At 39.7% G+C, this 13,070-nt stretch overlaps 1 protein-coding gene across 4 annotated transcripts in view; it reads left to right on the top strand.

The window, feature by feature from the left end:
- clstn1 (calsyntenin 1) overlaps window positions 1-13,070 on the top strand; it is a 68,688-nt gene that overhangs the window by 18,565 nt on the left and 37,053 nt on the right. For all 4 annotated transcript variants that reach the window (XM_035740628.2, XM_035740630.1, XM_035740629.2 and 1 more), the window contains exon 2: window positions 10,460-10,582. In XM_035740628.2, coding sequence (XP_035596521.1) covers window positions 10,460-10,582 — 123 coding nt within the window. The remainder of the gene's footprint in view (window positions 1-10,459; window positions 10,583-13,070) is intronic.

The following is a 13,070-nucleotide window of genomic DNA, read 5'->3' on the forward strand; positions in this document are numbered from 1 at the left end:
TGAAATGGCTAGCTAGTTAGCGCGCGCTAATAGCGTTTCAAACGTCACTCGCTCTGAGCCTTATAGTAGTTCTTCCTCTTGCTCTGCATGTGTAACGCTGCTTCGATGGTGGCTGTTGTCGTTGTGTTGCTGGTTCGAGCACAGGGAGGAGCGAGGAGAGGGATGGAAGCTCTACTGTTACACTGGCAATATTAAAGTGCCTGTAAGAACATTCAATAGTCAAAGGTTAATGAAATACAAATGGTGTAGAGAGAAATGGTCCTATAATTCCTATAATAACTACAACCTAAAACTTCTTACCTGGGAATATTGAAGATTCGTGTTAAAAGGAACCACCAGCTTTCATATGTTCTCATGTTCTGAGCAAGGAACTGAAACGTTAGCTTTCTTACATGGCACATATTGCACTTTTACTTTCTTCTCCAACACTTTGATTTTACATTATTTAAACGAGGCTAAATTGATTTTATTGATGTATTATATTAAGTTAAAATAAGTGTTCATTCAGTATTGTTGTAATTGTCATTATTACAAATATATGTATTTTTTTAATCGGCCGATTTTTGAATCGGTATCAGCTTTTTTGGTCCTCCAATAATCTGCATCGGTACCGGCGTTGAAAAATCATTAAACATGATTATCATTAAACGGCAACTGCTCGGCCTCCGACCACAAGGCACTACAAAGGGTAGTGCGAGCGGCCCAGTTCATCACTGGGGCGAAACTGCCTGCTATCCAGGACCTCTACACCAGGCGCTATCAGAGGAAGGCCCTACAAATTGTCAGACCTCAGTCATAGACTGTTTTCTCTGCTACCACATGGCAAGCGGTACCGGAGCGTCAAGTCTAGGACCATTAGGCTTCTCAACAGCTTTTACCCCCAAGCCATAAGACTCATGAACAGGTAATCAAATGGCTACCCAGACTATTTGTATTGTGTCCCGCCACTCTCCCCCCAACCCCTCCTTTATGCTGCTGCTATCTGTTTATCATCTATGCATAGTCACTTTAACTATATCTACAGTTGGAAGTCGTAAGTTTACATACAAATACATTTAAATTCAGGTCTTCACAATTCCTGACATTTAATCCAAGTAAAAATTCCCAGTTTTAGGTCAGTTCGGATCCCCACTTTATTTTAAGAATGTGAAATGTCAGAATAATAGTAGAGTGACTTTATTTCAGCTTTTATTTCTTTCATCACATGGGTCAGAAGTTTACATACACTCAATTAGTATTTGGTAGGATTGCCTTTAAATTGTTTAACTTGGGTCAAATGTGGTTTTTGGTAGCCTTCCACAACCTTCCCACAATAAGTTGGCTGAAATTTGGCCCATTCCTCCTGACAGAGCTGGTGTAACTGAGTCTGGTTTGTTGGCCTCCTTGCTCGCACATGCTTTTTCAGTTCTTCCCACAAATTGTCTACAGGATTGAGGTCATGGCTTTGTGATGGCCACTCCAATACCTTGACTTCGTTGTCCTCAAGCTATTTTTGCCACAACTTTGAAAGTATGCTTGGGGTCATTGTCCATTTGGAAGACTCATTTGCGACCAAGCTTTAACTTCCTGACTGATGTCTTGAGATGTTGCTTCAATGTTGCTTCCCCCCTGCTGCCACCCCCGTGCTTCCCGGTTGGGATGGTGTTCTTCGGCTTGCCTGCTTCCCCCTTTTTTCTCCAAACATAACAATGGTCATTATGGCCAAACAGTTCTATTTTTGTTTCATCAGATCAGAGGACTTTTCTCCAAAAAGTACGATCTTTATCCCCATGTGAAGTTGCAAACCGTAGTCCGGCTTTTTTTATGGCGGTTTTGGTGCAGTGGCTTCTTCCTTGCTGAGCGGCCTTTCAGGTTATGTTGATATAGGACTCGTTTTACTGTGGATATAGATACTTTTGTACCTGTTTCCTCCAGCATCTTGCTATTATTCTGGGATTGATTTTCACTTTTCGCACCAAAGTACATTAATCTCTGAGATGGAACGTGTCTCCTTTCTGAGCAGTATGTATGACAGCTGCGTGGTCCCATGGTGTTTATACCTGCATACTATTGTTTGTACAGATGAATATGGTACCTTCAGGAGTTTGGACATTACTCCCAAGGATGAACCAGACTTGTGGAGGTCAATTTGTTTTATTTTTATGAGGTCTTGGCTGATTTCTTTTGATTTTCCCAGGATGTCAAGCAAAGAGACACTGAGTTTGAAGGTAGGCCTTGAAATACATCCACATGTACACCTCCAATTGACTCAAATGATGTCAATTAGCCCATCAGAAGCTTCTAAAGCCATGACATAATTTTCTAGAATTTTCCAATCTGTTTAAGGGCACAGTCAACTTAGTGTATGTAAACTTCTGACCCACAGGAATTGTGATACAGTGAATTATAAGTGAAATAATCTGTCTGTAAACAAATGATGGAAAAATTACTTGTGTCATGCACAAAGAAGATGTCCTAACCGACTTGCCAAAACTGTAGTTTGTTAACAAGAAATTTGTGGAGTGGTTGAAAAACAAGTTTTAATGACTCCAACTTAAGTGTTTGTAAACTTCCGACTTCAACTGTACATGTACGTGTTACCTCAATTAGCCTGACTAACCGGTGCCCCCGCATATTCTATACCGGTATACCACTTGTATATAGCCTCGCTACTGTTATTTTCACGTCATTTTACTGTTTTTTCTTTTCTTTACTTGTTAATGGTTTACCTAATACCTTTTTTTAAACTTAAGTTGTACTGTTGGTTAGGGCTTGTAAGTAAGCATTTTACTGTAATACCTGTTGTATTCAGTGCACGTGACAAACTTTGATTTGATATCTGAATAAAAATAAAAATGCAATAGGCTTTCTTTCCACACTCCACAAGATGAGAGAAACTCCATAAGGTCTTGTGATCTGTAACCGGTTGGCTGTCTGTAGAAAGTATCGAAGTTGAGATTAACCTTTTTAAAAATTAACAACGAAGGAATAATTGTTCTCTTCTCCCATTGATTTTCCAAACCCAAAACCCCAGTCTGGTCTGTTGAAGCTGCTTGGCAAGGTATTCCCGGAAGTATTGGCCTGTTGGAACTGGGTTTTAAAACTCTGTGGTAATAACAAACCATTAGTGCTAGCAGGCTACAGACACAAATAATTTGAAATGGTCCAATTAGTAGCTAACATCAGGAAGTGAAATAACTGCCTCATTTCTGCAAATTGGGGCTCAATTTGGATGTTGTTTTTGCTGTCACATGGTGTCGATCTTCACCGCCACTGTACAACAGATTTTGAACTCCAGAGATTAATGTTTCCTTTTTTAAAACAATATCCCAAATATACAGTAATTTACACACACTTAAAGCGCAACTGAACCGAAAAGCCAAATTCTCAGGCCGTTTTCAACCAATGTGGCATCGATATGAGCCTGAAACATTGTTATAGTGTCAAAATTTACTACAAAGTGTAAATGGGATAATTTTGATAATTGATTGACAGTCCCTAACTAGCCCCACAGATGGGCTATCCGAAGTCCAACCAATTTTGCCACGGCCCCACAGCAGTGGGATGAAGCTAATTGCCAAAAAAGTTAGGCTACTTCCAGACACATTACTTAGTTAGACTGTTTAAAGTTATCTAGAAGGGTGAGGGACTGTAACTGTGTACTGTTTTGTCAGAGTGAATGTGCAAACGCTTCCCACGTGCGAACACTCAAGAGACACCCACATCAAAGCACACCCCCAAGACCCAAATCTCGTTCTCAGTCGCATATCCTAATGAGGAGGAAGGAAACAGTGGTTACATCAATTAGTTCACCGCCCCTTAGACAAAAATTCAGACTTCAAGAAATGGGCCATTCGAGGAGTTGCTCTGATAGTCTAATTTGTGTAATTGACCTCCCCCTTGCTTGTACAAACAATGGAGGAGAAAAGAGTAAAGGTCCACCCCCCCCCACATGTCCCATGCCATGTCATACCTGGATGTGCCTTTTAAGTAAATCAGGTGATTTTTAAGGGGCTTAACATCAATTTCACATGGCGTGCACTAAATGATGTGTTGAATTTCACACTTTAAATAGGATTGTTTTAGCCTTTGTACATTTTATAGAAGGTGTGTGTGTGTGTGTGTGTGTGTGTGTGTGTGTGTGTGTGTGTGTGTGTGTGTGTGTGTGTGTGTGTGTGTGTGTGTGTGTGTGTGTGTGTGTGTGTGTGTAAGATTGAAACTAGTTTTCAATGACATAGCGTGGAGAGTCATGGCATGTTTTCAGAGGGAATGTTCCCACATTTTAGGTTGCCACTTGTTTAGAGGGGAAAGAGTCTCCTTTGACTTTCTCACTCTTGGCTGAAATAGTAACCCCTGAATATAAAAAAATCCTAACCTCAATCTCTTTTCTTTTTACTCTAGTCTAGCTGTAGGGTGGTTTGATGGATTGTGAGCAATACTCAGTATTTTGTTGTTCTTTATTCAGGCAATTACTATCTCATCTCACTGTCAGTCACCACATGACCCTTTCACATGTATGACTCATGTCTCTCACACATTGCAGAGCAACTTCATACAATGTTCAATAACACTACCAGAGATGGTTAGCTTGTGAATGACCATGTTCTGCTGTATCTGTACCAGTGGGCTGGCAAATAGGGTAGATTGCTTGCTGGTTTGTACATTCTGTCCCAGCTGATGAAGTGAAATTATGTTATATTGTTGAAGTGAAAAACAAGTTTACCCAGGAGAAACACTATAGTTGTTTACACAAGACATCTATAATTAATTTGATAGCAGTAGTGCTCCACATAATAGAAAGAATGGCGTAGTGCTGTGATATATAAGGTTATCTATCCCATGTAGTTAGGACACTCAAATTAGGCTGTCCCAAGTTATGGTGTGGTTGATCATTGGAAAAGCAGCATGCCCACGGATGTGACCTAAATTTATCCCTCTGTTGGGTTGAGATTCTGTGGAGACTTAAAGCAGCTTATCGAGGTAGTCTGGTCTTGCAATCTGTCTATAGACAACCACCACACTTCAGGTCATGTGAGACATGCTGTTAAGGTGTTTTCGGTGCTCCATCCATTCTGATTCTTCAAAAACCCCATTAGGTTTCCCAGAGCCATATATTTAGATTAGACTGACCAGGTGAGTCCAGGTGAAAGCTATGATCACTTATTGATGTCACTTGTTAGTGTAGATGAAGGGGAGGAGGGGTTAAAAAAAGGATTTTAAGCCATAAGACAATTGCGAATTGATGAATTGGCAAGACAAAATATTTCTGTGCCTTTTTGAACTGGGTATGGTAGAAGGTGCCAGGCGTACTGATTTATATGAAGATCTGCAATGCTGCTGGGTTTTTCACACTCAACAAAGGACATCCAGCCAACTTGACACAACTGTAGGAAGTAATGGAGTCAACATGGGTCAGTATTATTAGAGGTCGACCGATTATGATTTTTCAACACCCTTAACGATACTGATTTAATGGAGGACCAAAAAAAGCCGATAACGATTCATTGGCCGATTTAAAAATAAAAAAATTAAAAATAAATAAAATGTATAATAATAATTGAAATTTATTTATTTATTACTTGAATTATTTTTTTGTATATATACTTGTAATAATGAGAGCTACAACAATACTGAATGAACACTTTTATTTTAACTTAATATAATACTTATGTATAAAATATACATTTAGTCTCAAATAAATAATGTAACATGTTCAATGTGGTTTAAATAATACAAAAACCGTGTTGGAGGAGAAAGTAAAAGTGCAATGAGGACATATGAAAGCTGATGGTTCCTTTTTTAACCTCTTGGATCTACCCGTCTCGGATCCGGGAGAATTGTCATCAACTGACACTAATTAGCATAACGCAACGGACATAAATATTACTAGAAAATATTAATATTCATGAAATCACAAGTGAAATATATTGAAACACAGCTTAACCTTTTGTTAATCACCCTGTCATCTCCACTGTCCCAGAGTGCAACTGCGGCGAGCTTTACACCACTCCAGCTGACACTTGGCATTGCTCATGGTGATTTTCGGCTTGTGTGCGTTTGCTCGGCCATGGAAACCCATTTCACGAAGCTCCCGAAGAGCAGTTTTTGTGCTGACATTGCTTCCAGAGGCAGTTTGGAACTCAGTAGTGAGTGTTGCAACTGAGGGCAGATGTTTTTTAAGCGCTACGGGCTTCAGCGGTCCTGTTCTGTGAGCTTGTGTGGCCTACCACTTTGCGGCTGAGCCATTGTTGCTCCTAGACATTTCCACTTCACAATAACAGCAGGACAGCTATAGCAGGGCAGAAATTGGATAAACTGACTTGTTGGAATGATGGCATCCTATGACTGTGCCACATTGAAAGTCACTGAGCTCTTCAGCATGGCCTGATCTACTGTCAATGTTTGTCTATGGCCGTGTGCTCAATATTATACACCTGTCAGCAACGGGTGTGGCTGAAATAGCCGAATCCACTAATTTGAAGTGGTGTCCACATACTTCTGGTCATGTAGTGTACCTCCGGATTACATAAAAGACATGTAGGCTACAACTTTGGAATAACTTGAATAATTAAGTACAACTAAGTAGCCATGATGATATGACAGGATAGACTAATGTGTTAAATTATATCATGTCACTTTGTAAAATATTATTTTTACTATCACGTCATCCATATACGGTGGGGCAAAAAAGTATTTAGTCAGCCACCAATTGTGCAAGTTCTCCCACTTAGAAAGATGAGAGGCCTGTAATTTTCATCATAGGTACACTTCAACTATGACAGACAAAATGAGAAAAAAAATCCAGAAAATCACATTGTAGGTTTTTTAATGGTCAATAACAAAAGTTTATCTCAATACTTTGTCATATACCCTTTGTTGGCAATGACAGAGGTCAAACGTTTTCTGTAAGTCATCACAATGTTTTCACACACTGTTGCTGGTATTTTGGCCCATTCCTCCATCTAGAGCAGTGATGTTTTGGGGCTGTTGCTGGGCAACATGGACTTTCAACTCCCTCCAAATATTTTCTATGGGGTTGAGATCTGGAGACTGGCTAGGCCACTCCAGGACCTTGAAATGCATCTTACGAAGCCACTACTTCGTGTGTTTGGGATCATTGTCATGCTGAAAGACCCAGCCAGGTTTCATCTTCAATGCCCTTGCTGATGGTCGGCTTTGTTACTTTGGCTGATGATATTACTAGTTTATCTAGCGTGTCCTTCGTTACATATAATCGAAGCGTGCGCATTCGCGAAAAAGGACTGTCGTTGCTCCAATGTGTACCTAACCATAAACATCAATGCCTTTCTTAAAGTCAATACACAGAAGTACATATTTTTTAACCTGCATATTTTGCTAAAAGAAAGGTTAGCAGGCAATAATAACCAGGTGAAATTGTCACTTCTCCTGCGTTCATTGCACACAGAGTCAGGGTATATGCAACAGTTTGGACCGCCTGGCTCATTGCAAACTAATTTTCCAGAATTTTATGTAATTATGACATAACATTGAAGGTTGTGCAATGTAACAGCAATATTTAGACTTTATTTATTTACATAATATACGGAACGGTTTGTTTTCGAAATGATAGTTTCCGGATTTGACCATATTAATGACCAAAGGCTCGTATTTCTGTGTGTTATTATGTTATAATTAAGTCTATAATTTGATAGAGCAGTCTGACTGAGCAATGGTAGGCACCAGCATGCTCGTAAGTATTCATTCAAACAGCACTTTTGTGCGTTTTGCCAGCAGCTCTTCGCAATGCTTCAAGCATTGTGCTGTTTATGACTTCAAGTCCTATCAACTCCCGAGATTAGGCTGGTGTAACCGATGTGAAATGGCTAGCTAGTTAGTGGGGTGCGCGCTAATAGCGTTTCAAACATCACTCGCTCTGAGACTTGGAGTAGTTGTTCCCCTTGCTCTGCATGGGTAACGCTGCTTCGAGGGTGGCTGTTGTCGATGTGTTCCTGGTTCGAGCCTAGGTAGGGGCGAGTAGAGGGATGGAAGCTATACTGTTACACTGGCAATACTAAAGTGCCTATAAGAACATCCAATATTCGAAGGTATATGAAATGCAAATGGTATAGAGAGAAATAGTCCTATAATTCCTATAATAACTACAACCTAAAACTTCTTACCTGGGAATATTGAAGATTCATGTTAAAAGGAACCACCAGCTTTCATATGTTCTCATGTTCTGAGCAAGGAACTAAAACGTTAGCTTTATTACATGGCACATATTGCACTTTTACTTTCTTCTCCAACACTTTGTTTTTACATTATTTAAACCAAATTGAACATGTTTCATTATTTATTTGAGGCTAAATTGATTTTATTGATGTATTATATTAAGTTAAAATAAGTGTTCATTCAGTATTGTTGTAATTGTCGGTACCGGTGTTGAAAAATCATAATCGGTCGACCTCTAGTTGTTAACCATTCCACAATTTACTAAACACAACCAAATGTTTGCACAGGAGAAAATGTAAAATAAAAATTGTTAAATTTTAGATGGCTAATGGGATTTGCCAGTCTTGGCCACATGCAAAATGTAGGTAGGTAGATGTAACTTCCAGGCTTTCATGATCCTCTAGACACAGTTTCACGAGGTATAGATAAACTGCTACTTTGAACTACCTTGAAAAGAAGCATAGTGTTTGGTTTGTTTATCTTTTATGGGCAACCTATGATTTGGTTCTTTGATTAAGTTTTTACTATAAGCAGAATGTAACCACAAGACTGGCTCAAGGGGTCATTCTGAGGTCAGGACACTTGAACTTTAGTTCAACATAAAATTGTATTTGTCAAATGCGCCAAATACAACCTTAGTGAAATGCTTACTTACAAGCCCTTAAACAGACAGTTTACAGTTTTGAAAAAATAGATAAGTTAAAAAAAAAAAAAAAAAAACATTGAGATTTTTGATTTATTTAAGAGCAGCAGTAAAGTAAGAGTAGTGAGGATATATATACAAGGGGTACCTTGTATATTGTTTTGAGTTCCTTATTTTGCCATCTTCCTGTCAGATCAATTCATCTATTACCACTCTCAGGATTCCAACAGACAACAAATGCCTGGTCAGCTTACCGTATTTCTTATCATGCCCCATGTTGACATCACCAACACCTAGCGAGTCACTCTTCTGATTCAGGAGTGGCTCCATATTTACTTTGAGAGTGCAATTCCACTATCCCTTGCTCGCATCAACACATGTTTGTAATCCAGCCCAAATGTGTCACTCACTGCAGCTTTTTCTGCAGCCGCCAGCTAAAAGTGAATCCTGTCTGCAGCTGGGGCCGTGTCCCGGGCCAACAGACTTGAGCACAAAGCTCTAATGAGCCAGACTGCTGGTCCACACAGTTTCTGCTGGGACTCAAGCTGCAGGAGTCATTGGCCCGATGACAATGCTGTCAAACCTCATCCACTTAGTGTGGCTGAGTCAATGTTTCCCCTACCATTACTTGGCATAAGCGGGCAATGAGCGGTGCACCCCCACCTGGCTTTGGTGCTCTTTGCTGAAGAATTTGACTTCAACTGGAAGAAACTGTGTCAGCACCTCTAAAGTGCCTTTGCGCAATTGTGTATGTATGCATTGATATCTTTCAGAAAAATACATGAATTGTGTAGCCAAGCTTGAGCAGGCTTTGTTTACGGGGCCATGACGGAGGTGTAGGTGGGTGGTAGAAACTCCCAGGAGGCAAGGTGCAGTCTAAAACAAAGACTTTAACTTGTGACTGAGTGAACGTTTTAATTTAAGGTACATTGTTGGAGCCCAATGTGCTCTTGCTCTCTTAATTCAAAGGGCTTTATTGGCATGCGAAACAACATGTTTACATTTCAAAGCAAGTTGAATTGTTAATAAATAAAAGTGGCATAAACAATCAGAAATTAACAGTAAATATTACATTTGAAAACGTTTCAAAAGAACTGAGACATTCTAAATGTTATTACTGGTTATGTACGGTCTTGTAACAATGTGCAAACAGTTGAATTACGAAAGGGGAAATAAATAGACATAAATATAGTTTGTATTTATAATGGTGTTTACTTCACTGGTTACCCTTTTCTTGTGGCAACCGGTGACAAATCTTGCTACTGTGGTTTTTCACCTAATAGATGTGGGAGTATATCAAAATTGGATTTGTTTTTAAATTCTTTGTGGGTCTGTGTAGTCTGAGGGATAGCTCTGTGTCTCGGTCTCTCTCAGTATCTCTGCCCAGCTGAAGGTGTTTAGAGAATCCTGTGCTTGAAGGCTGGCTGATTACTGGAATGTCTTCAAGTGTGCCAGTTCAGGACTAGATGATTGGGAGAACGACCCACAGTAGTCCTATAGTTTCAAGTATCGGGTCAGGCCGCTCTACTTTTAATTTGCCCTAAGGCTTTTACCTCTGTCCCTGAATCAGGTGCTTCAAAACCTTGTATGTTTTTCTTATGAAAATGCATGGGAGCTAATTTTGTCTCTTTCTCTCTTCTATAGTTAATAAGCACAAGCCATGGATCGAGACAACGTATCATGGCATCGTAACAGAAAATGACGACAAAGTACTTCTGGACCCTCCACTTATCGCCCTGGACAAAGACGCCCCACTGCGCTACGCAGGTGAGAGCGGAGCTTTTTCTTCTACACTAACCGTATAGGTCATTTTCTTTAAACCCCTCGATTTATGGATTCTGTTTTTTCTCTCCTTTCATTTACCATAAGGCGATGAGAAAAAATATAACCATTACAGATTCATTAGATTTAATCAATTTCCAAAATTCCAGGTGTACAATGCTGCAAGTCAGTGGTTTGACAGCGAGCAGTCACAAAGATGTTATAATTTATTGTTTTTCATTGGTTACTCATGCTGCTTTGCTCTTCAGAGACTTTTCAGTAGCGAATTGGGGATGCAGTAGCTACACATAATAGAATGTTATAGCATTCATAGGGAATCTATTTACTTGATGTCTCTATATGATCTTAAACCCACTTTGACCTCTGTAGTATGTGAAGAAGCATCAAGTTAATCTCTTTAATTTACGGCCAAGCTATGTCACTCCTTCTTCAAAGTCCAGTCATACACTCTACGTTAATCTTCGTTAAGTGCACCACCCAGTTTATGTTCCAAATCTGCCAGGGGAGATATTGCATATTAGATTTGTTTTTACCACACAGTGGTCCGCAGCTGGTCCCCATATCCACCCTAAGGATCCTTTCATATCCAGATCAATCAGAAGTTTCCCTTTTAATGTTCATCTCCGAGGAGAGGCACAATTAAACTGATATGTGCCAAGGCAGCATTAGGGCACTTTTTTTTAATTTTTTAAAAATCATACAAGAGATTGACTTTGGCTGAGGTTCAAAGCACCGCGGTATTGGGAATGGCTTTTTTCCCCTCCATCCCATTCATTCTGTGATCTTCAGTACTCCCTACACAACTATGAAACACTATTAGTGTGCACCCCGCTAACTAGCTAGCCATTTCACATAGGTTACGCCAGCCTAATCTCATTTGATAGGCTTGATGTCATAAACAGCTGCTGGCAAACGCACGAAAGTGCTGTTTGAATGAATGCTTACGAGCCTGCTGCTGCCTACCACCGCTCAGACTGCTCTATCAAATAATAGACTTAATTATAACATAATAACACACAGAAATACGAGCCTTAGGTCATTAATATGGTCAAATCCTGAAACTATAATTTTGAAAATATAACTTTTATTCTTTCAATGAAATACGGAACCGTTACGTATTTTATCTAACGGGTGGCATCCCTAGGTCTAAATATGCTTGTTACATTGCACAACCTTCAATGTTATGTCATGATTACGTAAAATTCTGGCAAATTAGTTCGCAACGAGCCAGGTGGCCCAAACTGTTGCATATACCCTGACTCTGTGTGCAATGAACGCAAGAGAAGTGACACAATTTCCCTAGTTTAATATTGCCTGCTAACATGGATTTCTTTTAACGAAATATGCAGGTTTAAAGAAATATACTTCTGTGTATTGATTTTAAGAAAGGGATTGATGTTCATGGTTAGGTAAATCATCCCCCGTTTAGCGACGTTGGCTGTCTTTGTTAGGAAGAAATAGTCTTCAGAGTTCGCAACGAGCCAGGCGGCCCAAACTGCTGCATATACCCTGACTCTGTTGCACAGAACGCAAGAGAAGTGACAGAATTTCCCTAGTTAAAAGAAATTCATGTTAGCAGGCAATATTAACTAAATATGCAGGTTTAAAAATATATACTTGTGTATTGATTTTAAGAAAGGCGTTGATGTTTATGGCTAGGTACACATTGGTCCAACGACTGCTTTTTTCACAAATAAGCTTGTTAAATCACCCATTTGGTGAAGTAGGCTATGATTCAATGATAAATTAACAGGCACAGGATCGATTATATGCAACGCAGGACAAGCTTGATAAACTAGTAATATCATCAACCATGTGTAGTTAACTAGTGATTATGTTAAGATTGATTGTTTTTTATAAGATATGTTTAATGCTAGCTAGAACCTTACCGTGGCTCCTTGCTGCACTCGCATAACAGGTATTCAGCCTGCCACGCAGTCTCTTGTGGAGTGCAATGTAATCGGCCATGATCGCTGTCCAAAAATGCTTATTACCGATTGTTATGAAAACTTGAAATCGGCCCTAATTAATCGGCCATTCAGATTAATCAGTCGAACTCTAGTGTGCATGCATCGTCATGGCTGTGTCAGTCTGTCCATATGTGTACGTGTGGGTGTGTTCACTGGTGCAGCGATGGTAGGTTTTTAAGCTGCGGGAAGCTTGAAAATGAGCACAGCAGCCATAGAAATAGTCAAGCCCGGAACTACAATACAGGGACACAGTCAAGGACTCCTGTAGCATTTGGCCACAACAACATTTGGGTTACTTATTTCCTAATGTGACTGAGTAGTAGGGACATCTGCACTGGACATTGGAGTATGATGCAGTATGGACATTTAGCCTTAACATGAGAGCAATTCCTAATTCCTAATTTTATTCCAAGACAATGACCGTTGAATTGATCTGGCTTGTTTGTCTGTTTAGTGTACCATTGATACCATTTACCAATATCCCCCTGTTATTTTGTATGATT

Source organism: Oncorhynchus keta, chromosome 28 (genome assembly GCF_023373465.1).
Source record: "Oncorhynchus keta strain PuntledgeMale-10-30-2019 chromosome 28, Oket_V2, whole genome shotgun sequence".
In the NCBI taxonomy this organism is placed as follows: Eukaryota; Metazoa; Chordata; class Actinopteri; order Salmoniformes; family Salmonidae; genus Oncorhynchus; species Oncorhynchus keta.